The sequence below is a fragment of the Scyliorhinus torazame genome, chromosome 14 (assembly GCF_047496885.1).
Source record: "Scyliorhinus torazame isolate Kashiwa2021f chromosome 14, sScyTor2.1, whole genome shotgun sequence".
In the NCBI taxonomy this organism is placed as follows: Eukaryota; Metazoa; Chordata; class Chondrichthyes; order Carcharhiniformes; family Scyliorhinidae; genus Scyliorhinus; species Scyliorhinus torazame.
In genome coordinates this window covers 41,291,553-41,318,857 of record NC_092720.1, presented here as the reverse complement: position 1 = coordinate 41,318,857, position 27,305 = coordinate 41,291,553, and the positions used below count along the sequence as shown (strand labels likewise).

Genomic DNA, 27,305 nt, shown 5'->3' with positions numbered 1-27,305 from the left:
CTGTGATTGCCGCAGATGGGGGCCATGGGGGATATTTTAGTTATACCGAAGTGTTGTCTGAACTGGGTCCATGTTCTCAGTGTGGCCGCTACCACTGGGCTTGTTGTGTATCTTGTTGAGGGGGATGGGAGTGCTGCTGTAGCCAGGGCCCGGAGGGTTGTTCCTTTACAGGATGCCTCCTCCATTTGTACCCGATCTGTGTCGGGTTCTTGTACCCATCCCCTCACTTTTTCTGCCGTTGCTGCCCAGTGGTAGTATTGTAGGTTTGGTAAGGCCAAGCCCCCTCTGAGGTTTGGGAATTCTCGGGTTCTTGCCCCCCCCCCACACACACACACACACAAACACACCATGTTTAGACTGTCTACATTTTGGAAAAAGGCCTTGGGGATGAAGATCGGGATGGATCTAAACAGGACGAGGAACCTTGGCAGTAGGTTCATCTTGATTGTCTGCACTCTTCCCGCCAGAGAGAGTGGGAGTGAGCCCCACCGTTGAAGGTCTTTTCTTACTTCCTCCACCAGGCTGGTCAGGTTCCACTTGTGGATCTGTGTCCAGTCTCTGGCTATTTGGATCCCCATGTAACGGAATCTGTTCTGGAGCACTCCTGAATTTTTGACAGTCGGTCACTAATCGAAGCAATACAATGGTGAACTAGTATCTACTCAGCCTGGGTTTGTACGGGGTTTTGTTCAGATCGCAACCAGAATGCTGGGTTGGGTTTTATTTCGCCCCTGTCGCGCGTGTTTTCAGCAGGGTGGCGGGGGGGAGGCACATAAGATAGGGTGGGGTGCCCAGCTCACCACCTTCCCACCCACCCCTGAGCTGACTCCCCATAGCACAGTAAATGTGCAGGCATTGAAATCAGCTGCCCATCTGCCATATGCAAATAAACTGTTACGGCTCAATTGAGCTTTTATTAACAAGCCGATCGACCCTGATAATACGCTGCTCGTGCCACAGTACAGTTGGTGTGGGCAGACAGATGGAGTGGGCAACCTGTTTTCTTTTAAAAAGGCAGGAGGCTAAGGGGTACAGTCTTCTGGGGGTGCACTTTCCGCATCGGGAGCAGCCCCCAAAGATATTACATTCCACTTCCTTCCTATCCTCCTGCTCTCCAAAACGCAGCTGCTCAACAACCACCTCCCCTCCCAAAGTTGGCCAAATCCCTTCTGCCCAATACCCTTGACTGACCCACTGGGTCTTCTTGTTGGAGCTGCTTGCAGTCCCTCCCGGCCCCACTGTTGAGCTCTTGGCTCTGCTGGTATTGCCAGAACTGCTGACCGATCAGATTGACCATCTGCTCCCAAGGGTGGGCCCAATCTCCCCAGTGAGGTAACAGACTCACTGTTTGCCAGTTTGGTCCACTACAGCGTATTGTGGCTGTGAGATAGGGGTGCACATAATGATTCGGCTCCAAGAGCAGACGGTACAGTGCCCAGGACCGGACCTTCATTAGGTCGGAAGTCCAACGGTTACTAAAGGAAGGCATTATCGAGGCCAGCAACAGCCCCTGGAGAGCTCAAGTGGTGGTTGTAAAGACCGGGGAGAAACATAGGATGGTCATAGACTAGTCAAACCATCAACAGGTATACGCAGCTCGACGCGTACCCTCTCCCCCGCATATCTGAAATGGTCAACCAGATAGCGCAATACAAGGCTTTTTCCACAGTAGACCTTAAATCAGCCTACCACCAGCTCCCCATTTGCCCGGACGACCGCAAGTACACTGCATTTGAAGCAGACGGGTGGCTCTACCACTTTCTAGGGGTTCCCTTTGGTGTCACAAATGGGGTCTTTGGAGATTGACCGAATGGTTGACCGGTACGGTCTGCGGGCCATGTTCCCGTACCTCAACAATGTCACGACCAGCAGGACCACTACACCAACCTCCGCAAATTCCTCCATACCGCAAAAATCCCTAACTTAACCTATAACAAGGACAAATGCGTGTTTAGCACCAATCACCTAGCCATCCTCGGCTACGTAGTGCATGATGGAGCCATAGGCCCAGATCCGAACGCATGCGCCCCCTCATGGAGTTTCCCCTCCCCCACTGCCCCAAGCCTCTGAAACGTTGCCAGGGCTTATTTTCCTATTACACCCAGTGGGTCCCCAATTATGTGGACAAGGCCCACCCACTAATCCAGTCCATGGTTTTTCTCCTATCAGCAGAGGCCCGCCAGGCTTTCAGTCGCATCAAAGCAGACAGCGCCAGGGCGACGATGCACGCAATCGATGAGTCCCTCCCCTTCCAGGTCGAGAGCGACGCATCAGACGTAGATCTGGCTGCCACCCTCAATCAGGCGGGCAGACCCGTGGCCTTCTTTTTACGCACCCTCCACTCCTCAGAAATCCGCCATTCCTCCGTTGAGAAGGAGGCCCAAGCCATCGTCGAAGCTGTGTGGCATTGGAGGCATTACCTGGCCAGCAGGAGATTCACTCTCCTCACTGACCAACGGTCGGTAGCCTTCATGTTTGTCAATGCACAGCGGGGCAAAATTAAGAATGATAAGATCTTACGGTGGAGGATTGTGCTCTCCACCTATAATTACGAGATCTTGTATCGCCCGGGGAAGCTCAATGAGCCCCCTGATACCCTATCCCGCGGTACATGTGCTAGCGCACAAGTGGACCGACTCCGGGCTCTCCACTATGACCTCTGCCACCTGGGGGTCACCCGGTTCTTCCGTTTTGTCAAGGCTCGCAACCTGCCCTACTCCATTGAGGAGGTCAGGACCATAACCAGAGACTGCCAAGTCTGCGCAGAGTGCAAGCCGCACTTATACCAGCCAGATAGAGTGCACCTGGTGAAGGCCTCCCGCCCCTTTGAGCGCCTCAGCATGGACTTCAAAGGGCCCCTCCCCACCACCGACCGCAACGTGTACTTCCTCAACGTAATTGATGAGTACTCCCGGTTCCCCTTCGCCATCCCATGCCCCGACATGACTTCTGCCACGGTCATTAAAGCCCTTGATGCACGATCAATCACTACTGAAGCGAGATTGTAGTCCAATTGAAGGCTTTAATGAACAATTAGTTACCCTAGCAGCTCCAGTACAGAATGACTGCTATGGGTGAAACACAGACTCTTATGCTCCGCCTGCTGAGTGGAACCAGCAGGCAGGTTCTACCACTCATACTACAGTATAAGGTACATCCCACCTAGGTCATAATGAATGGTGGACCTGGCTTGACAGGTCATGTGGTCTACTGTAGCTCCTGTTTCTGTGTTCTGTCAGAATACAGAGTTAAACTTTTAAAAATCCAAATGGGAGGAGAAGGGGATTAAGACACTAAAAGATTTGTTTCTTGGGGGTTGGTTTGCAAGATTGAAGGAGCTGGGAGCGAAGTATGGGCTGGAACAGGGAGAAATGTTTAGATAGATGCAGGTTCAAGATTTTGCCATGAAGGAGATACAGAGCTTCCCAGTGGAGCCGGCCTCCACATTGCTGGGGGAGGTGCTGACGACAGGGGGACTGGAGAAGGGGGATAGTGTCGGCAGTTTACGGAACTATTTTGGAAGAGGAGAAGGCACCGCTGGATGGGATCAAGGCAATGTGGGAGGATGAGTTGGGAGAGGGTATGGAGGAGGGTTTCTGGTGTGAGGTGCTCTGGAGAGTGAACGCCTCCACCTCGTGCGCGAGGTTGGGGCTGATACAGCTGAAGGTGCGAGATAAAGCACACCTCACAATGGTGAGGATGAGCCGGCTCTTTGAGGGGGTAGAAGATGTGTGTGAACGTTGCGGGGGAGGCCCCGCTAATCACGTTCATATGTTTTGGTCCTGTCCAAAGCTGGAGGATTACTGGAAGAAGGCTTTTAGGGTCATCTCCAAAGTGGTGAACGTGAAACTGGACCCGGGCCCTCGGGAGGCAATATTCGGGGTGTCGGACCAGCCGGGGTTGGAAACGGGTGCGGAGGCAGATGTTGTAGCCTTCGCCTTGTTGATCACCCGAAGGCAGATTCTGTTGGGATGGAGAGCAACCTCTCCACCCTGTGCCCTGGCGTGGCAGGGGTACCTGTTGGAATTCTTGACTCTTGAGAAAGTTAAGTCTGAACTGACGGGAAGGATGGAGGGATTCTACAATTCATGGATGTTACTCATTATGCACTTTCAAGAATTGGATAACATCGAACATTAGTTGGGAGAGTTGGGGGGAGGGGACTGTATGTGTTGATGGTGACTATGGCTGATTCCTGATTCCTTTTTGTTATTTGTTTATGTTAACATGCAGGCTGCTGTTTGGGGCTTGGTGGGATGATGGGATTGTTTTTGTTGATATGGGGATTGACATTATATTCGTTATTGCCGACCAGTAGTTGCAGCAAAGATACGGGGACAGCCCATCGAATTTCTCTGGGACACAGGAGGGTCCCGCACCACAATTAACTCCTCCACCATGTTTCAGAAAGACACGTGGCCCACTACAGCCACAATCACCCTCGGCGGCTTCACAGGCCACTCACAGCAGGGACACATCACAGCCCCTGTACCCATTCAAATTGGCAATATTACGACAAAGCACCCCATAGTTTTAGTCGATCTACCCCACACAGCAGAACACATTTTGGGAATTGACTTTATGAACTCCCACCACCTTTCATTTGATCCGGTAAACCAATGTGTTTGGAGAATGGCAAAATCCGCAAGAGCCCTCGCAACGCTCACAATAGGTGAATACGCAAACAAGATTAGCGCAGTCAGCGAATTCTGGTTTGACCCGACCACGATTAGCACAGACAAGCAGGTTAGGGCAGTTCTGCAGAAGCACAGGACAGCATTCGCGACCCACAAACACGACTGTGGCCGGATGACTGGTTCCGTTCAAATCATAGGACCTGACCCCAGACCCCAAAAGCAATACGGATTTCCCCAAGAGGCAGAGGGAGAAATCGCAAAAGTTATCGACAGATTATTAGAGCAGGGCGTACTCATATCAGTAGCCTACACTAATAATGTCCCGATTTGGCCAGTGAGAAAGCCCGATGGATCATGGCGACTGACCATCGATTACCGGGAACTCAACAAAGTCAGCCCCCACGGTAGCCACAAGTCCCAAGACCATGCTCAAACAGGGACTCAACTCACAATACTTTATGGTTTTGGACATCAGTAACGGATTCTGGTCCATTCCATTGGCAAAAGCAGGCCAATACAAATTTGCCTTCGCTTTTAAAAGCCAGCAATACACGTGGACTTGCCTTCTACAAAGGATTCCACAACTCCCCCTCCATTTTCCACCGACAGCTGGCAAATGGTTTGTCAAAATGTTCTCGCCCCGAATGTCTGGTCCAGTGTGTGGACGACCTATTACTGCAGATAGACACCAAATAGAGCATATCGAGCTTCTGTCCGAACTCCTGGAACTCCTACAACAGATTGGCTGCAAAGTAAACCCAAAATAGGCCCAGATTTTAGAAAACAAAGTGATATATTTGGGTACGATTATCACGCATGGTAAACGCAAGATCGAGCACAAAAGAATTGACTCAATTGCCAAATTGTCCCTTCCCCAGAATGTTTCAGCCCTCCGGTCATTTTTAGGACTGGTTGGCTACTGCCGAAACCACATTGACGGTTTCGCCAGCAAGGCAGCAGCCCTCTCGGAACTCCTAAAGAAAGGAGCCCCCTGGGAATAGCATCCGCAGCATACGGATGCTTTGAAAAGAGCCCTCATTGCAGCCCCCGCACTACAAGTTCCTGACCCGCTTTCCCCCTACGCTATAAAGATAGCTAGCACCGACCGCACCCTTTCGGCTGTGCTCCTCCAGGAACGGCACAAACAGTTAAGACCCGTGGCTTACGCCTCTAGACTTTTCGATCCTGTGGAGCAGGGATTTTCGGCCTGTGAAAGGCACCTGCTCGCAGTTTTCTGGGCAGTCTAATATTTTTCTTACATAACCGGACTAAACCCCATCACAATCCTCACAGAACACACCCCCACCCAACTTTTACTGGACGGACGACTTAAGGACGGTACAGTTAGCCAGATTAGAGCAGCTAGATGGACCCTTCTTTTGCAGGGACAGGACATCACTGTTAAAAGGACCAAGACCCACACTTTCTTAGCCGATAACCTTCAGTACCCAGGCACCCCCCATGAATGTGAAATCATCTCACCGCACCACAACACAGGCCCCTTTATTGCGGAAACACCCCCCCCCCCGAAAGATAGCTGGCTCACCCCAGAGCCCCCAGCACACAGACACATGCGCACCTTTAAGGATTTATGTGGATGGTTCTTCCACAGTACTAGAAGGGAAGCGCATTACAGGATGCGGCATATATGTCGAGGACGCGCAGCGACGCGCCCTAGAAGAGATCTCCTTAAAGCTACCAGGCCACTTAGGCGCGCAGGCGGCAGAACGAGCAGCCGTTGCGTACATTGTGGATCACCCAGATTCCTTCCCCAGACCAGCAGACATATACTCGGACAGCCTCTATGTCTGCAATAGCCTTACAAATTCCTACCCCTGTGGAAAGCAAGAGGATTTGTTTCCGCAGACGGAAAATCCCTCCCTTCAGCCCCATTGCTCCGCCACATTTTAGATAAAGCACAGGACAGGACCTTTGGTATTGTTGAAGTTCGCAGTCACCACTGTTGCTCCCCCCCTGGAAATGCAAAGGCCGACGCACTGGCAAAAGCAGGTTCCAGGCATGGATATTTTTGGACACCCGCCGAAGGCGCACCAGTGAATGCTGTTCAGGTCTCGCAGACTAATAGCGAGGATTTAGTGCAGGCCCAGAAGCAGGATAGCAATCTCAGGGAGATTTTAAAAGGACAATTTACAGCACCCTATGATAGGTTTAAAAATGCACTAACCACACATGACGGTGTGGTGTTAAAAGACATCCTTTATGTGGTTCCTGAACAGGACAGGAATCAACTTATTTGTTTATTCCATGACAGTCATGGACATCAGGGAATTGACCCCACTACAGCCCACCTCAGGCAGCTCTGTTGGTGGCCAAGTTTAAAAGAAGACGTAACGCACTACGTTGAGAATTGCCTTATCTGTGCCCAGAACAATCCGGACAGATATGCAAAGAAGGCTCAGCTTAGTCACAACCGCCCCGTTAACCGCCCCTGGACTAACCTCCAGATCGATTTTATAGGACCATTGCCCCCTTTGCAGGAATGGTTACAAGTACGTATTAGTCGTCATAGACACTTTTACGAAACGGGTAGAGGCATTCCCATCCAGAAATAACACGGCAAAGACCACCGCAAAGATCTTAACCCACCACATCTTTACGAGATGGAGACTCCCCCGCAGCATTGAATCCGACCAAGGTTCCCATTTTACGGGACGTGTCATGAAGAACGTCCTCACGATATTTGGCATACTATTTCAACTTCCACAGGTTACACCCCACACACTCTCATGACCGGACGCCCCATGAAAGGCACAGAATTTTTATCAGGATTGGACTTGACCAGCCCCGAAGTGACGGCCCTCACACACGAGAACGCAGTCAAACAGTTAGTTGAAAATGTGAAAACGGTTCAACTAGCAGCCGCAGGAAGATTCGGCACAAGGAAGAAACAGAGCAAGGCCCGTTTCGACAAGACAGTGCATGCGACTGAGTTTGAGGTAGGACAGCGGGTCATGCTCTCAATTTAGAACCCCAGCACATTCCTGTCACCAAAGTACTCGGGTCCCTACTCCATTGTGGACAAAGTAAAAAGCAGAAAAATACCTTTCACTGTACCACGGTACACGTGACAATAAACAAATCCAATCCAATCCAATCCAATCCGTGTATAAAATTAAGTACCCCAATGGAAAGACTGCGTGGTTCCATATAACCAGTTTAAGGCCTATGGCCCACAGTCCAATCACGCACACCACATCATGCTCGACGCAGCAGACCACACACCGCCCACACCCAACGTATCCCTGCCCTCCCCCAACACGCCCACCACATCCACGGACTCGCCCTTGACTCCACCCCGACCTCTAGACTCCGCCCTGACATGGCCAGACAGCCGCAGCAGTGACAGCGACTGTGACTCAGACAATAGCCACAGCACGCCTCCCTACTATCCCCATGCAACAGGACCCACACCCAGCGAATCTGACCACGATTCGAGTGATCCCTTCCTCATCACATTCCTCAACAAACCCCACCAAAGACCACCGCCCTACGATGACGATTCCATCCCCACAGAACTAGACACCACCTTTTGGCATCGCGATAATTCATGCAGGCTGGTCCGGAACGACGAGATGGACCCCAAATCGCACCATGCAGCCCTATCAGCCCTTATACATTCAAGAGTATGGCATCCAGGAGAAGATGACGACTTTGAGTCTGACTCCCAAAACGAGAACCCCTTTGCGACCCTTTTCGCAACTGATAACTGAGGTGTCCAAATGATGTTTCAAAAAGGAACCGCTTGGGAGAAACGGTGTCCTTTCTGATGGAACCTGCAGCATGTTCAATGTTGTTTGTTAGTGTTATTGTTAAGTGTTGTTTGGACACTCGGAAGTTCCACGGCCACACGCCATATTTGTCTGCAGAAACCTATGAAAACTTGCCAGCACGCTCATCGGCAGAAACCGCTGAGAGCTTGCCAGCCCCCGTTCATAACTGCCCTTCTGGTTCAAAGGTAGAACCAATACGGCAACCCCCACGATGACTACATTTCTTGCCCGTTCTTGCTGGTTGCTCAGGCAGTAGAGAAACGGCATTGGTCTCCGCCCTGCCTGAGGACCCCCCTCTGGTCAGCTACGCTCGGGTAGAGCACATACGGCATCGGTCACCGTCCTACCCGGGGATTCCATCCAATTCCATCCAATTCCATCGTCGCGTCCCATACGCACCTCATTTCGGCACTCTTGGTTCAAAAAGTTTTGTTTTGTTTTCTGGCAACCCTTAGGTTGCCATCCCTATGCTATTTACATCCTCAAACATTTGGATGGTAAATTGCACAGCCTGCGAGACGGCTCGCACTGTTTCAGTATTGTTAAGAGTGTCTTGTCCGGAATATTCAGTTAGAAAAAAATGAGGGAGTCACATCTGGTGACAAATTGTAAAGGGGAATTGGCACCAAAGGACAGACATACTAACAGACGAGATATTAACCAAGGTAGTAACAGCCACTATGCTTGATCCCACAGAACTCCAGAAGCCCCAAGGAAAGAAAAGAGAAGAGAAAGAAGAAGAACAATGAGGACATCCTCCGTGTTGATCACCACCATTATAATGTGTATTCGGTTGCGCGCGAACGCGGACCTCCTGACCCCAACCCTCCCGGCCATTAATGAGTCACTTCCCCATAGCACCCAGAGCCCAGTAACAGGCAACACCACACCATCATGGTGTGATAAGCTCATAACATGGTACTCCCTTTCCTACGTAGTCGAATCCCTATCAGTGTTGCCGATACTCTGCAGCATCGTGCAGACTATCCGCATGAGGAAATGGCGAAGGAGAGCCTACCGCGCTCGCACCCCGGTATGCAGGATAAGATCCCCTATGTTCGGTTATCACCAGGACCCCGAACCCCTCGATCTATAATAAAGGACATTCGTTTGCGTTCTTTTTGTAAATTAAAAAAAAATGTGTTTCATTTACGACGGAAAGATTGTACAATCCTGTGCTTGACTGCCAAGCCAGGAAAAATGTGAATGCTGCTTTTATTTTTGTATTGTTAGGAAGTTAGTATGATTGAATGTTTGAGTGAGTGTAGTTTATTGAGGATAGTTAGAGGTACCGTTTTTTTTAATGTTGTAATGCATGTCCCTGTTTTGACATAGCGCCACTTAGAATGTTAGTTGAAATTTTCATTGCATAGTTACGGTCAGTGTAGAGGCCATGGAAGAGTGCTCGCTGGGTCAGGGAATGAAGACAATGCAGTTATGTGATCCTTCACACTTCGCGTTAGGGATCACAAGGAGGGAATGTAGCCACCTGGGTTGGCCACTCCCCGACTTAAAAGGGAGAACCGCAAAGACTAAAGGGAAATTCAGCCAACACAGGCAAAAACGAGCAAGTTCAGAAATCCTGTGTATTGGAACCTGCAAAAACCAGACAGCACTGAAACCAGCAGCCATCTGCATAGTAATGAGCGATTCCAAGGCACAATCGCAACACTTAAGGTGAATAAAGCCAAGCCAGACTCCTCGGCGCCAGCAGGAGCCAAGACAAAGGAAGGCCAACGGACATTTAGGGACCGCCCAGCGATCAGGGAACAACTCCAGTCCCCAGAAGGGCGGGAAGCCCCTGGGGACTATAAAGTAAAGCCCCCAAGTTCAAATCGGTTTTCTTGGCAGGGTCACTCAACAACATGAATCAATCCCGGAGAGTGAACTGCCCAAGCGGCCACATCAACCAAGTAAGTCTCCAGCCAACGCTCGCTACGAGATAGGCGCTCCTAGCTACAAGTCCATACCAGCTTTTGAATCCTGCAGACTCAGGACCTGAACGAAAGGCCATTTGTTCCCCTGACCTGGTGGGCCAATTCCAAAGCTAAGTATAGGCCTTTTAGTGATAGAAATAGTCTAGCAAGTAGAATTATATGCATAAGTAGTGACTTACTGTATGTAATAAATGTGTTTTGACTTGAATCTTACTAATTGGTGTGTTAAGTTATTGATCAGTACTTGAACTTGAACCTCGTGGCGGTATCATAAAGATACCTGGCTACTCTAGAGCAAAGGTTAAACAAACAGAGCAAATTACGAATGAAGAGCCAACCAAAAGTTAGCAACACCATGCTGGCCCAGGGTCTCCATGCAAACCTCCATTCTCCTGCTGCCCTCCCTTAGGCTGCAAAGTTCGACAAGGAAAATTACTGACCTCAGACACAAGTGCACAAAGCTTACTTTTGCACACCGCCTTTAAACGAATGTGAACCAGGTACTGTGATACTCTCGAGCGCCCCCAACTTTATCTTGAAAGTCCGATACAATTAAAAAAGGTTTTCTGCCAATGACTCATGGCCCACAAATGTGTTACAAGCGGGAACAAGCTACAGGCCGTATGAGGCCCAACACAACACAAACATGCTGCTGACTGAATGAATCTCTGCATCTCAATCAAGCAGCGGGAAATCAAATTTCATCTCCCGCATAATTCAGTCACCCCTCATGTGACATAAAATCTGCCCACCTTGAATCTTTACCTGAAGAAGATTACATGAGATTAAGCTCACTGAAGTGCACTGCAGTACTTCTGATACAAGTCAGTTCTGGCAGCTTATTCGATGACATGTATGACCAGACTGTGTAACCATTCCCCCGCCTGGCTGTTGCACATATGAAATGCTCACTCAAATTTGCAGACACTGTATTGCAAGCATTATTTCACTGAAAAAGTTTGAGTAGACATGTGGACAGACTAGAGAAGGGTATTCAATTTGTTTATAAATCTCCAACTAAATCACTATTACATTACAATATCAACTCTTTATAGTATATATTCACTCACAGTCTTCAAGTGTTACAAAGTAAAATTAGAAGAGGTTCTTGTGGTGGTATCATTACTGAATAATATTATTGATAGATAAATATAATAATAAAATTAATTTGCAGCATTAAAGGAGCCTGGGAGTGCAGTGCCCCTTGTGTTTATGATTTGTTAGTGACATTATAAGCATAGTGGGAAGTTAGCATCCAGGACGTGTAAAACTGGACTTGTGGATGGACCACCAATTACAGAAACTACATGTAAATGAACGTCAGATGGTTTTTAATAAAAGGCAGTCAATGTTGTGCCTTATTGAGAAGTTAAAAACCTAACTCTGTGGAAAAATCTCATCTGATTTTGAAAGAACTTCCAAATGTGTTCTTCTTAAAATGTTTTTTAATTTTTTGCCAGAAATACTAATGATTAAAAATCTTGGAGCTACTTTGACAATGTTGGGAACACATAATGATCAGCGAAGTCCCCACTCTGTCCCCAAATGATATGTTGGTTTGCTCTTGGACTGTGGCTACCTTCCGCAGCTCATAGGCGTATAGGCTGCTGGTTATATCAGGGGAATTATTATGGCATAACCAATTATTTAACCACTCACAGTGTATTAACCAGGAACAGTCTGATTACCACTATACCAAGAGTCCTGTTGGTGGTTATACACCTGGATAATTGCTATCATAAAACAATTGTGATACAATGACAACTTTGCATCAATAACCTGCCAACAGTTAGGTTATTGATCAGATAACACCGATTTTTAGTAAAAATATTAAATATAAACAAGATAAATATAAAAATCTAAAATAAATATATTGAAATGAATTGTGTTGATCGAGTAGCTAAGAGATGCCATCTCACGACTGCTATGAACAGGATTTTGAGAGACCAAAGTTTTTGAAGTGCAATTGTCCCAAGAACTATTCCTGCCAGAAAACTCTCGGGGCTGTTAAAAAAAAAACTTTACACCAGGGCTCACTAAGGTAAACTTCAACTGGACACCTGCACATCAAACAGGCATTGCAAATTGGCTGCCACTATAGAAATTGCCTGACTGTCATTTCTAATGATTTCAATCAAAGTGAAATTCAGCCGTTGTTACAAGGTTACACTGATTTGCAATGTTAGCCCTACATTGAAATGGTGAAAATAAAATCTTTTCCACCATATGAAAAGTTACGCAACTCTGCTTACCATCAACTGCAAGTCTTGCTTCGTCGGCATTGAGACAAAATTAGACATTCAACACACTTAGTAAATAAACACATTTAAAAATTGAGCACATAATTTTTTTTTTAATCCTCCTGAAAGGGAATCAATCACAGTTCAAACCAGAATTTTTCCAAATAACAAAACCACAAAGTATAGAAAGTTGAAACATAGAGAAATGAAAATATGTGCTTACTTCCCAGCCATGAGAAGGATCCTTCAAGCTCAATAGCTCTTCTCCAACATAAGGGCCAAGTCTTTCACCTGCTTCGAGCTTTCTTTTAGTCCATATTCCTAATCCGGCACCTAGAATGCTTGACTCACGGAGTTCAAATTCGGATGGAATGGAAATATCATCAGGAATATATATGGGAGCTTTGTAGGGGGAGCCATCCTTTGGCGTGAAGTCTTCATTCGATGTGGCAGGTGAGGAAAGATCATGTGCGCTGAGGGACAGAGGACCTGTCTCATCGTCGGCATTAGGCGCCTCTACTGGTGCAATGGCAGAGTACCCATCATACAGACCATCATCACCTAATTAGAAAGATAGAGCAGAAATCAAAGAGTTGGAGACAGCCAATCAACGATCGTGATAAAAAATATGATTGATATTTCACAGTCTCTGGACTGAAGAGAGGATATTGCAGTCAATTTAGATAGTAGTGGTAATCTCAAACAGCATTAGAGAATTGAGGTCACTCTGAATATCAATAGAAACGTGGGACTGAAGTGAAAAATTGGGGTCATTCAGGGTAGCACAGGAAACCTGGGATAAGGGGAAAGAATTGAAATTATGCTGGGTGTCAACAGTCATCAACAATGAAACATGAACAAGTGACTCTGGGAATCTAAGCTGGAAGAAATGGAAGAAGAAACTTGAAGTGAAAGTGACCAAATTTGCCAGGAGTGGCAAGGGGAAAAGACAAATCTGTCCGGCAATGTTTAAGATAAATTACTGAACAATCATTCATAAAATATTAATGAACTCCGCAAGATAGCGTTGTAAACTTTAATGTGTATATATTTTTTAAAGCATGGATTATTTATCAGCAAAATGAGCACAACCTATAGTGATAGTGCCAACTTTTATGTTGTGAGCAGCCCCTGTTAAGTGACTGAGTAAAAACCTCAAACATTTTCTGTTTGATTTTTAACCATTTTGTAAAATATAGGAAAGGACTTATGAAAGCACATCAATTACCGCTTGATCGTGTGTCAAATAATTCTCTTGTTGTTTTCCTCCATCTCTTCACAACAAAACCTCCTCAACTCCCAAAGAATCTTTTGCCAGAAGCTTACTCACACCTGCTGGTGTTTCAAACAGTACTGCATTGAAATGACTTACTTCAACTGATCCTACTGTTTAACACTGTTAAACCATCATCGAGACGCTGGTAAGATTCTGTACGAATTTGGAAATACAATGCAAGCGTTATGATATTCCTGATTAAACTGAATTTTTTGAAACTGATGTCATGTCAAATGATCGTTTAGTTCGAAGTGACGAATGCCTTGATTTGGTAAGGGGGCAATTTCTCTGCTAAAAATGCCACAGTCGGCCCTCTTACATATTCCACCCAATTTCAGCTCTGAACACAGAAGACATAAATCTTTTCTACTTGAGACCCAGTTGGTTTGGTTCCTGACAGTGAAGATATAGAAATCAGTACAAGTCATCACCGCTGTCATGGTGTCATCAATGACCCCTGTGACCTACAAGTGCTATCAGCTGCTGCTCCCAATGTATAATTTAATGGTCTAAATTCACTGTTCTATTTCCCGGGTGAAAGTGATCCATACCCCTTCCTCTCTCCCTGTGACAATACTGCTAAGCTTCATTTATTACAACATCTCTCTGAAACCCTGCTCTAAACCAGTTGGCAGGGTGAGCAGGGGAAGACTTTCACTGTGTGCTGGCTGTAGCACAATTAGAAACCCATTTATAACAACTGGTTTAATGATTTCATTACATTTAATGCACAAAGAACACCTCTCCTCACTTCGGGTTTGACGACAATTCTAAAGACATAGTTAAAGCCCCAGTTAACATAAACATAGAATTTACAGTGCAGAAGGAGGCCATTCGGCCCATCGAGTCTGCACCGGCTCTTGGAAAGAGCACCCTACCCAAGGTCAACGCCTCCACCCTATCCCCATAACCCAGTAACCCCACCCAGCACTAAGGGCAATTTTGGACACTAAGGGCAATTTATCATGGCCAATCCACCTAACCTGCACATCTTTGGACTGTGGGAGGAAACCGGAGCACCCGGAGGAAACCCACGCACACACGGGGAGGATGTGCAGACTCCGCACAGACAGTGACCCAAGCCGGAATTGAACCTGGGACCTAACTACATTAACTACATTTCTTTTTATACCAATTGTATCAAATTAATATCTCCCTTATAAATTACCCTCCTATTCTTTGCTTCAGTTTAAGGTTCCCTGCTCAACCCTGGTTTTCTGCTGTGACACCAGTCAAGATGGTAATGTGATCCAATCAACACAATTCTCTCATCTGGGGACTATGTCCTGTGACGGGTGCAGGAACGTGGACTATTTCCCGCTGAGGAGACCAGTGGGAGAACATGCAAAAACGACCGGCCTTGACCTAATTAATTGTGAGGTTTTTTTGCCATATTCCATGGCAGGGCAGGCCTGATGCCATGTAGTCTGCTGTCGTATCCAGGTACCATATTGAACAGGCGCACAACATCACTGACCCAATATTTAAGAAAGAAGGTGGACCTCCTGAAAATGAAGATGCATTTCCGGGAACATTCTGAGGCTGGAAGGTGGACCTCCTGAGAAAGGAGATGGATCTCCAGGAATATTGTGATGCTGGAACATGGGCTTTCTCCAGGACACTGGATCTGGAAGATCCACAAGGCCATAAGACATAGGAGCAGAATGAGGCCATTTGACCCGTCGAGTCTGCTCCGCCATTCAATCATGGCTGATATGTTTCTTATCCCTAGTCTCCTGCCCTCTCCCCATAAACCCTGATCCCCTTATTAATCAAGAACCTATCTATCGGTCTTAAAGTCATTCAGTGATTGCCTCCACAACCTTCTGTGGCAAAAAGTTTCACAGATTCAGCGCCCTCTGACTGAAGAAATTCCTCCTCATCTCTGTTTTATAGGATTGTCCTTTCAGTCCCAGGCTGCGGCCTCGGGTTCTAGTTTTTCCTACGAGTGGCAACATCCTCTCCATGACCACTCTCTCGGCATCCTGTAAGTTTCAATAAGATCCCCCCTCATCCTTCTAAAATCCAATGAGTACAGACCCAGAGTCCTTAACCGCTCCTCATATGAACTTCCACCTGTAGAAGTTCCCCCAATCCACTGCTGTGGTGTTCTGGAGTTCAGGGCAGTTGGCGGCCTCCATTATGAACTCTGGAGGCAGCCCCAGGTGAGTCCTGTCATTTGCACGCCACGTTGTTTCAAATGTGATTTGCATTGGCATGTTTTCTCACTTGCATTGCGGAGTATCAGGCATGGGTGGAAGATTCCGGTTGGGCCTTCATCTGCATCCCATTAGCCGGATGCAAATCAGTTTCACGCCGGCCTGCAGCAGGTCTCCTGCATCAGCGGAAGATACCACGGGAAATTCAAGCCGGCGTGAAACGGAATTTTGGGTCTCCTGCCGAATTCCCCCGCATGTCATTGAAGCCACTGGTGGGAGCTTAGGGGAATGTTGCTCAATACTTTCACCACTGGCTGTCACTTTTTAATCTGAGACATTCTGCTCAGCTTTCCTTCATCATTTCCTGAAATCAAGGATTCCATTTCTAAATAATGCACAATCTTGCAGTTTTGTGAAGAAACAGTGAGACTTATCAATATGAACAGATGCAGATGACCTGCCCTCTTGTACTGAACCAGTTACCAACCAAATCAGGCAGCTCTGCTATGCAGCTCTGCTATGCTAGCCTTGACCACTAGGTGCGGGTGACTCTGCACCACGGACCGGACATGCAAACCTCGGACACTAGTCTTGCCTGCCAGACTATGAAAGGAGATTGTAAGTGCCAGCTGAAGATAATTTAGTCCCACCAATCTTCAGAAATAATGAGCACAAATAAATTCCCAAGGTGTCACCTCTCATTTTCCTTAAATATTTTGAGAAGGATCATCTTCAACAAATTGTTTTTAGAAGCTCTAGGACTAGTAACCATCAGCAGATGTGCCCTCGTGGAAAAAGTTTGGCAAACTCCTGTCGTTTTTGAGAGAGAAAAACCAAGCGCATGTTGTCAGACACAAGAAATGATGGGCTTCAACACAGTTTACACTGTTAGATCATGTGGTTATAAGCAAGCGAACAAAAATGTCTGAAACACTTCTTAATGAGCGCCTGCCGGTTACACCGATGTAGCAGTGCAAAAATGAGGGAAACCTTGAACCTGCTGACTGCTTTTCAACTTTGAACATTAATGCTTCCACTTCGGGAACCTGTCCTACCAGGAGCATATATCAGAACCTCAGGGGGTTCAATGTGCACGATTGTCCGATTATTTAAATGAATGAATTGAATATTGTGTGTAGCTCACCCCCATCTCTTAATGTGCAGTATTTACTTGTGACTCTCAACTTAAAATCTCCATGGATTAGGCTATCAAAAAGTGTTGTATAATGAATATCTTCCAATGCATAGTTCAGTGGTTATTTTGGCTTTTGAATATTTTTAAGTTTCCTTTTACACCCCTCCTTTCCTGAATAAGATGATTCAAGCTGAAGCATGATTATGAGTGTTGGTCTTGACAGGAAATCTGTTGCGATATGTGCATGAATGTGTATGAATTTCCAGGGATATCGGACTTACAGATTTAAAGTTAAATTTCTTCAAATTCTCCACAAATCATGATTGCTCGTATAGTTTTACCTCTCATATCCTATTGAGTTAGCTATTCTGAATTCTCCCGCAGTGTACAACAAAGAACAAAGAACAAAGAAATGTACAGCACAGGAACAGGCCCTTCGGCCCTCCAAGCCCGTGCCGACCATGCTGCCCGACTAAACTACAATCTTCTACACTTCCTGGGTCCGTATCCCTCTATTCCCATCCTATTCATGTATTTGTCAAGATGCCCCTTAAATGTCACTATCGTCCCTGCTTCCACCACCTCCTCCGGTAGCGAGTTCCAGGCACCCACTACCCTCTGCGTAAAAAACTTGCTTCGTACATCTACTCTAAACCTTGCCCCTCTCACCTTAAACCTATGCCCCCTAGTAATTGACCCTTCTACCCTGGGGAAAAGCCTCTGACTATCCACTCTGTCTATGCCCCTTATAATTTTGTAGACCTCTATCAGGTCTCCCCTCAACCTCCTTCGTTCCAGTGAGAACAAACCGAGTTTATTCAACCGCTCCTCATAGCTAATGCCCTCCATACCAGGCAACATTCTGGTAAATCTCTTCTGCAACCTCTCTAAAGCCTCCACATCCTTCTGGTAGTGTGGCGACCAGAATTGAACACTATACTCCAAGTGTGGCCTAACTAAGGTTCTATACAGCTGCAACATGACTTGCCAATTCTTATACTCAATGCCCCGGCCAATGAAGGCAAGCGTTGTCCCCAAGCGTTGTACCCAAACAGGCACCGGAGTGTGGCGACTAGGGGCTTTTCACAGTAACTTCATTGCAGTGTTAATGTAACCCTACTTGTGACACTAATAATGATTATTATTATTCATATGGGAGACGCAGTAGTGAGATTCATTAGACTGTTTCACCATGATGAGTGTTATAGCCAAGCCTAATCCTGTCCACACATACACACATTGTCCAGCAGGGGTTTCTGCAGACAACCTTGCTGGAGATTTTCTCATTTTGTTGGCAGAGTGCTGAGGCCCACAGCAGCACCGGCTGTCACCTCTCAAGCCAAGATCAAGCAGTTTAGCAGAGATCAAGGTTTGTATGGTACAATACCACACTGGGTGGTTTGTTTACTCACTACAACTGGCGGAGCGCATCCTGAATATTTTAAGAAGTGGCGTGATATAATTTAGGAAAATAAAAGCAAAATGCTGTAGATGCTGGAAATCTGCAATAAAAACAGGAAATGCTGAAAAATCTCAGGAGGTCTGGCAGCATCTGTGGGGAGAGGAGCAGAGTTAACCTTTGGAGTCTGTACGACTCGGACAGGGTGCAGAGGAGATTTACCAGAATGTTGCCTGGTCTGGAGGAGGGAAGGCTGAGGGACTTGAGGCTGTTTTCGTTAGAGAGAAGAAGGTTAAGAGGTGACTTAATTGAGGCATACAAGATGATCAGAGGATTGGATAGGGTGGACAGTGAGAGCCTTTTTCCTCGGATGGTGATGTCTAGCATGAGGGGACATAGCTTTAAATTGAGGGGAGATAGATATAGGACAGATGTCAGAGGTAGGTTCTTTACTCAGAGAGTAGTAAGTGCGTGGAATGCCCTGCCTGCAACAGTAGTGGACTCGCCAACACTAAGGGCATTCAAATGGTCATTGGATAGACATATGGACGATAAGGGAATAGTGTAGATGGGCTTTAGAGTGGTTTCACAGGTCGGCGCAACATCGAGGGCCGAAGGGCCTGTACTGCGCTGTAATGTTCTATGTTCTATCATAGTCATATATTATATATGCTATCATTTAAAGCTGTGCTGTTGGGAATTGCTCTAATCGCTGGGTAACTCTGCTATGTCCTGACTCATACCTCAGTCTCAGTGACCCAACGTCCCTGGGCTACTGACCTACGTTGGCTCCCGGTCAAGCAATGGCTTGATTTAAAAATTCTCATCTTTGCTTTCAAATCCCTCTATGGCCTCACTAACCTACAACCCTTAACCGCCACCTCCTCAATCTCTATGATCTCCTAGAGCCCGAAGACCCTCCGAGATCTCTGGCCTTCACCAATTCCAGCCTCTTGAGCACAACAAAACATTGCCATTTCATATTGACTGCTCCGCCTTAATTGCCTCGGTTCTGAGGTCTGGATTTCTCGCCCTGAAATCTCTCTCATCAAGCTTTTCGCCATCTGACCTAATAGTCGTTTGTGTTGGTCAGTATCAAAGGTTGTTCCATAATGGTTCCAGGAAGCATCTTGGGACACTTTATTACATTAAAGGTGCCACACAAATGCAAGTTATTGTTGAAATGTTATGTAAAGCCCTAAACTACCCCTAAGCATTCTGATGTTACAAGTCACCGATTTGCTCTTCCCTAACAATTTCGATCGAACAATATAACATTTAATAATTAAATTGGTTTACATTTATATAATATTGTGTGTGTGTTGCGGGCAGTAGGTGCCGGCAGAATACAATTACATATTTCATAATCAGGATCAGCCGCACGAGATTTATAGATTATCGCAAGCACTGAATATAGAGTCACATTATGCCTTTCCAATACAATGTTGAAAAGGATGTATCAGCACTAAGTGTTTCTAAGTGTCCCTAAGCTTTACATATCAGCCATTGTGGATGTATTAATGGCTCTCTCCATCAATTGGAGCCGTTGCTGTGTTCAATGAAGGGTTTATATGATTCATTTTGAATAGTATAAACACTGACAAGTGTTTGCCAACAGAAAAACATCACCTTTAATTCCAACTAGCAACAGGAAAACAGCTGATGGAGCTTTTTCAGCTAACTTTTAGAAAGCACCCAGGGATCAGGAACATTTCTGGATAAGGATAACTCTGATGATGAGCGATGTGGCAAGACTAATGTATCCCTAACCCTGCGTGACATGTCACAACAGGTTGCTTTAATACACAGCTTTGCTGGTGAAATTTAAAACTTCTCAGTGGGAGCTTCCTCTGGATGGCAAGGGGCGTGCTGGTAGAAAATGTACCATTAGCACGCGAGAGTGAGCAGAGCCTGCCTGCTGAGGAGTAATTAGTCCAGAAGAGGATGGGTGCTAGCCGAAGACTCTGGCAACTCATCCTCAGCAGGTAATGTCTGGCTACATCCGCCTAAGTCTCCTGCTCCACAGGAGGCCAAAGGCTTCCAACTGACCAGAATGATGTTATCAAGCTGCAGAACTCAGGACTGTAAGATCAGAGAACGCAAATCATTAATCCTTCCTGACACTGGCATCTTGGATAAGCCCTTGGAGAGGTTTTTGACTTGGAGTTCTGGCTGATTTCCAGAGAAAAACTGTACCAACGCTTCATCAAAAACAAAGCGGTTTCTCCAGTGCAATTTGTTACATGCAAGGCTTTTTGCTGTGCCAATTTCTTTCTTGTTTTTGCAGAGCCACTACAGAAAGAGCCAACATCGTTTGCGAGTGTTGTAAATAAGGAAATATTTGGACCAGCGTGACCGGCTGGGTTTCAAAACAATCAAGGCACTCAAAATGATTGGCAAGTGCAACGTTCTGCAAAATCAAACCAGAAATAACAAAAATGCTAATGGGGGTGGGGCATGTGTGGAAACGAGAAGGAATAAAATAGGAGATACATCGGAAAAGAAGAAAGATAAATGAGAGAAGGTAAAATGGCAGCGATCGAAAAAGAGTTGAAAATATTTTGGTTGTTAAGAAATCCACTGTGACTTCCGGGTGCGGCGATGACCAGCTGAGTCGCACGTTTCGGCAGCTCCCGGTGAAACGGACTTTTGGGCTCTTGATAGGAGCCCCAACGGCAATTTTGACGGCTAAAAACACTGTGCGGTAAACCAGAAGGGAATCCCCCCTGGATACGGATGGAAAAAGGAGGAGAAAGTGGCCGGATTGCAGTGGATCCTTTAGAACAGCGGCAAGGAAGGCAAGCAAAAACCAAGATGGCGTCGGAAGGTGGCAGTTTAACATGGGGCCCTGAACAACAAGAGTTCTTGAAATGCTGTGTGGAAGAGATCAAAAAGGAAATGAAGAAAGAGCTGTTGGCCCCGATACTACAGGCGATCGAAGGGCTAAAGGAGGAACAAAAGACCCAGGAGCGGGAGCTTCGGGTCGTGAAGGCAAAGGCAGCCGAGAATGAGGACGACATACAGGGCCTGGTGGTGAAGACGGAGACGCAGGAGGCACATCAGAAACGATGTGTGGAAAGGTTGGAGGCACTGGAAAACAACGCAAGGAGGAACAACCTGAGGATTCTTGGTCTTCCTGAAGGTGTGGAGGGAGCGGACGTCGGGGCATATGTGAGCACGATACTGCACTCGTTAATGGGAGCGGAGGCCCCGGCGGGTCCGTTGGAGGTGGAGGGAGCATACCGAGTGATGGCGCGAGGACCGAGAGCAGGAGAAATTCCCAGAGCCATAGTGGTGAGATTCCTCCGTTTTAAGGATAGAGAAATGGTCCTTAGATGGGCGAAGAAAACTCGGAGCAGTAAATGGGAGAACGCGGTGATCTGCGTTTATCAAGACTGGAGTGCGGAGGTGGCGAGAAGGAGGGCGAGCTTTAATCGGGCCAAGGCGGTGCTTCATAAAAAGAAGATAAAATTTGGAATGCTGCAACCGGCAAGACTGTGGGTCACATATCGAGGGAGGCACCACTACTTTGAGACGGCGGATGAAGCGTGGACTTTTATTGTGGAAGAAAAACTGGAATGAGCGGGTTATTAAAAAGAACGTTTGAACAAAGTGGTGGGGCGAATGTGGGGGGCAAAGAGGGGGGTTAAAAAATGGGGGAAAGAGGAGTTTTATGTACTAATCCTGCGATGTGGTAACTTTTCTCTCTCCCACAGGTGGTGATGGGGGAGGAGGGGAGGTGGAGGAGATGGGGCGTTGGCCATTGGGGGCGGGGCCAAGGGAGAAGCGCGGGCTTGGTTCCCGCGCTATGATAATCATGGCGGGAATAGAGAAGCAGGGAGGAGGGGGCGTCGCACGGTGCGAGTCGAGGTCACGGGGGGAAGCCGAGGTCGGCCAGAGTTTGCTGACTTCTGGGAGCAACATGGGGGGAGTAATTACGCTAGCGGGGGATCTAGCGGGGGGGGGGGGGGGGGGGGGAGGGGGGAATTACTGGGTTGCTGCTGCTGGGGAGAGGGGGGAGCTGGTATGGGAGAGGATGGGCGGGGGGGCACCGCCTGGGGGAGATACAGCTGCGTGGGAACCGGGTGAGGAGCTGGAAAAAGGTGATGGCTAATCGACAAGGGGGGGGGGGGGTAGGAAGCCCCCCAACTCGGCTGATCACGTGGAACGTGAGAGGGCTGAACAGGCCGATAGAGAGGGCATGGGTACTCGCACACCTTAAGAAACTTAAGGCAGATGTGGTTATGTTACAGGAAACGCACCTGAAACTGATAGACCAGGTTAGGCTACGCAAAGGATGGGTGGGGCAGGTGTTCCATTCGGGGCTAGATGCGGAAAACAGGGGGGTGGCTATATTAGTGGGGAAGCGGGTAATGTTCGAGGCAAAGACTATAGTGGCGGATAACGGGGCAGATACGTGATGGTGAGTGGCAAACTACAGGGGGAGACGGTGGTTTTGGTAAACGTATATGCCCCGAACTGGGATGATGCCAATTTTATGAGGCGGATGCTAGGACGCATTCCGGACCTAGAGATGGGAAAGCTGATAATGGGGGGAGATTTTAATACGGTGTTGGAACCAGGGCTGGATAGGTCGAAGTCCAGGACTGGAAGGAGGCCGGCAGCAGCCAAGGTACTTAAAGATTTTATGGAGCAGATGGGAGGTGTAGTCCCGTGGAGATTTAGCAGACCTAGGAGTAAGGAGTTCTCGTTTTTCTCCTATGTCCATAAAGTCTACTCGCGAATAGACTTTTTTGTGCTGGGTAGGGCATTGATCCCGAAGGTGAGGGGAACGGAGTATACGGCTATAGCCATTTCGGATCACGCTCCACACTGGGTGGACTTGGAGATAGGGGAGGAAACAGGAGGGCGCCCACCCTGGAGAATGGACATGGGACTAATGGCAGATGAGGGGGTGTGTCTAAGGGTGAGGGGGTGCATTGAAAAGTACTTGGAACTCAATGATAATGGGGCGGTCCAGGTGGGAGTGGTCTGGGAGGTGTTGAAGGCGGTGGTTAGAGGGGAGCTGATATCAATAAGGGCACATAAAGGGAAGCAGGAGAGTAAGGAACGGGAGCGGTTGCTGCAAGAACTTTTGAGGGTGGACAGACAATATGCGGAAGCACCGGAGGAGGGACTGTACAGGGAAAGGCAAAGGCTACATGTAGAATTTGACTTGCTGACTACGGGCACTGCAGAGGCACAATGGAGGAAGGCACAGGGTGTACAGTACGAATATGGGGAGAAGGCGAGCAGGTTGCTGGCACACCAATTGAGGAAAAGGGGAGCAGCGAGGGAAATAGGGGGAGTGAGGGATAAGGAAGGAGAGATGGAGCGGGGAGCGGAGAGAGTGAATGGAGTGTTCAAGACATTTTATAAAAAATTATATGAAGCTCAACCCCCGGATGGGAGGGAGAGAATGATGGGCTTCTTGGATCGGCTGGAATTTCCCAAGGTGGAAGAGCAGGAAAGGGTGGGACTGGGAGCACAGATCGAGGTAGAAGAAGTGGTGAAAGGAATTAGGAGCATGCAGGCGGGAAAGGCCCCGGGACCGGATGGATTCCCAGTCGAATTCTATAGAAAATATGTGGACTTGCTCGCCCCGGTACTGACGAGGACCTTTAATGAGGCAAAGGAAAGGGGACAACTGCCCCCGACTATGTCTGAAGCAACGATATCGCTTCTCTTAAAGAAGGAAAAGGACCCGCTACAATGCGGGTCCTATAGACCTATTTCCCTCCTAAATGTAGATGCCAAGGTCCTGGCCAAGGTAATGGCAATGAGAATAGAGGAATGTGTCCCGGGGGTGGTCCACGAGGACCAAACTGGGTTTGTGAAGGGGAGACAGCTGAACACGAATATACGGAGGTTGTTAGGGGTAATGATGATGGCCCCACCAGAGGGAGAAACGGAGATAGTAGTGGCGATGGATGCCGAGAAAGCATTTGATAGAGTGGAGTGGGATTATTTGTGGGAGGTGTTGAGGAGATTTGGTTTTGGAGAGGGGTATGTTAGATGGGTGCAGCTGTTGTATAGGGCCCCAGTGGCGAGCGTGGTCACGAATGGACGGGGATCTGCATATTTTCGGCTCCATAGAGGGACAAGGCAGGGATGCCCTCTGTCCCCATTATTGTTTGCACTGGCGATTGAGCCCCTGGCGATAGCGTTGAGGGGTTCCAAGAAGTGGAGGGGAGTACTTAGGGGAGAAGAACACCGGGTATCTTTGTATGCGGACGATTTGCTACTATACGTGGCGGACCCGGCGGAGGGGATGCCAGAAATAATGCGGATACTTGGGGAGTTTGGGGATTTTTCAGGGTATAAATTGAACATGGGGAAAAGTGAGTTGTTTGTGGTGCATCCAGGGGAGCAGAGTAGAGAAATAGAGGACCTACCGTTGAGGAAGGTAACAAGGGACTTTCGTTACCTGGGGATCCAGATAGCTAAGAATTGGGGCACATTGCATAGGTTAAATTTAACGCGGTTGGTGGAACAGATGGAGGAGGATTTCAAGAGATGGGATATGGTATCCCTGTCACTGGCAGGGAGGGTGCAGGCGGTTAAGATGGTGGTCCTCCCGAGATTCCTCTTTGTGTTTCAGTGCCTCCCGGTGGTGATCACGAAGGCTTTTTTTAAAAGGATTGAAAAGAGCATCATGGGTTTTGTGTGGGCCGGGAAGACCCCGAGAGTGAGGAAGGGATTCTTACAGCGTAGCAGGGATAGGGGGGGGCTGGCACTACCGAGCCTAAGTGAGTATTATTGGGCCGCTAATATTTCAATGGTGAGTAAGTGGATGGGAGAGGAGGAGGGAGCGACGTGGAAGAGATTAGAGAGGGCGTCCTGTCGGGGGACTAGCCTACAGGCTATGGTGACAGCCCATTGCCGTTCTCACCGAGGAACTACACCACAAGCCCGGTGGTGGTTGCTACACTGAAGATTTGGGGACAGTGGAGACGGCATAGGGGAAAGACTGGAGCCTTGGGGGGGTCCCCGATAAGAAACAATCATAGGTTTTCCCCGGGGGGAATGGATGGGGGATATGGAATGTGGCAAAGAGCAGGAATAACGCAACTGAAAGATCTGTTTGTGGATGGGAAGTTCGCGAGTCTGGGAGCGCTGACCGAGAAATATGGGTTGCCCCAAGGGAATGCATTCAGGTATATGCAACTGAGGGCTTTTGCGAGGCAACAGGTGAGGGAATTCCCGCAGCTCCCGACACAAGAGGTGCAGGACAGAGTGATCTCAAAGACATGGGTGGGGGATGGTAAGGTGTCAGATATATATAGGGAAATGAGGGACGAAGGGGAGACTATGGTAGATGAACTAAAAGGGAAATGGGAAGAAGAGCTGGGGGAGGAGATCTAGGAGGGGCTGTGGGCAGATGACCTAAGCAGGGTAAACTCGTCGTCCTCGTGTGCCAGGCTAAGCCTGATTCAGTTTAAGGTATTACACAGGGCACATATGACTGGAGCACGGCTCAGTAAATTTTTTGGGGTGGAGGATAGGTGTGCGAGGTGCTCGAGAAGCCCAGCGAATCATACCCATATGTTTTGGTCATGCCCGGCACTACAGGGGTTTTGGATGGGGGTGACAAAGGTGCTTTCAAAAGTAGTAGGAGTCCGGGTCGAACCAAGCTGGGGGTTGGCTATATTTGGGGTTGCACAAGAGCCGGGAGTGCAGGAGGCGAGAGAGGCCGATGTTTTGGCCTTTGCGTCCCTAGTAGCCCGGCGCAGGATATTGCTAATGTGGAAAGAAGCCAAGCCCCCGGGGGTGGAGACCTGGATAAATGACATGGCGGGGTTTATAAAGCTAGAGCAGATTAAGTTCGTCCTAAGGGGGTCGGCTCAAGGGTTCACCAGGCGGTGGCAACCGTTCGTCGAATACCTCGCAGAAAGATAGACGGAATGGGAAAAAGAAGGCAGCAGCAGCAGCCCAGGATCGGGGGGGTGGGGGGGGGTGGGGGAGGGGGGGGAGGGGAGGAGGAACCAGAAGGACTCTCAGGGTTGTTAATATATACTGTATAGTATGTATAGGTCGTTGCTACAGATAATTATATATTGGACTGTTAAATTATATTTTTGGAGAGTGTTACTTGTGACAAGGCCAATTAGGGCTAGTTTTCATTTTTGTTATTTATTTTTTATTCATTTTTTGTTTATAAAATAGGTCATTGTTATTTGTGTTGTTATAATATTGTGTAAAGGATGCACAATGTACTGTGTTGGTTGACCAAAAATTTTCAATAAAATATTTAATAAAAAAAAAGAAATCCATTGTAAACCTTACCATTTGTTGAACGTTTGACTTTGGGAAGAGTGAAAGATCCATTATATGCTGAACTTTGAGCTGTTTTGTCTTATTTCAGATACACATTGTCAAACACATAAGTTGTCTAGTTTCTGAAGTTACAACAGCAACAGCAGATACTGAGTACAAGGGTTGAGCGCTGTGGGAAATGTCCCTCATGTTCATTTGGACTTCACTGATAAACGGCACCTGACAAAGTTCTATCTCTTAAAGATGTTTTGTTGTGGATTGTTCGCAGATGTTTCTGCACACCATTGAAACATGTCAAGTTATTTGATAAACTTAATCCTTTTAATAGCATGAAATCCAGCTTCACCCACACAAGATTATTTAAGTTTTATTTCAAGTTCAAATCTTAAATAAATCTCATCTTCAAGATAAATGTTTGGGCAGTTTAAATCTGGTTCTCCAGCTCACATCACAG

At 47.5% G+C, this 27,305-nt stretch overlaps 1 protein-coding gene across 6 annotated transcripts in view; it reads right to left on the bottom strand.

Annotated features, from left to right (window-relative positions):
• mecom (MDS1 and EVI1 complex locus) overlaps positions 1-27,305 on the bottom strand; it is a 1,243,903-nt gene that overhangs the window by 752,795 nt on the left and 463,803 nt on the right. For all 6 annotated transcript variants that reach the window (XM_072474007.1, XM_072474005.1, XM_072474006.1 and 3 more), the window contains exon 2: positions 12,829-13,166. In XM_072474007.1, coding sequence (XP_072330108.1) covers positions 12,829-13,166 — 338 coding nt within the window. The remainder of the gene's footprint in view (positions 1-12,828; positions 13,167-27,305) is intronic.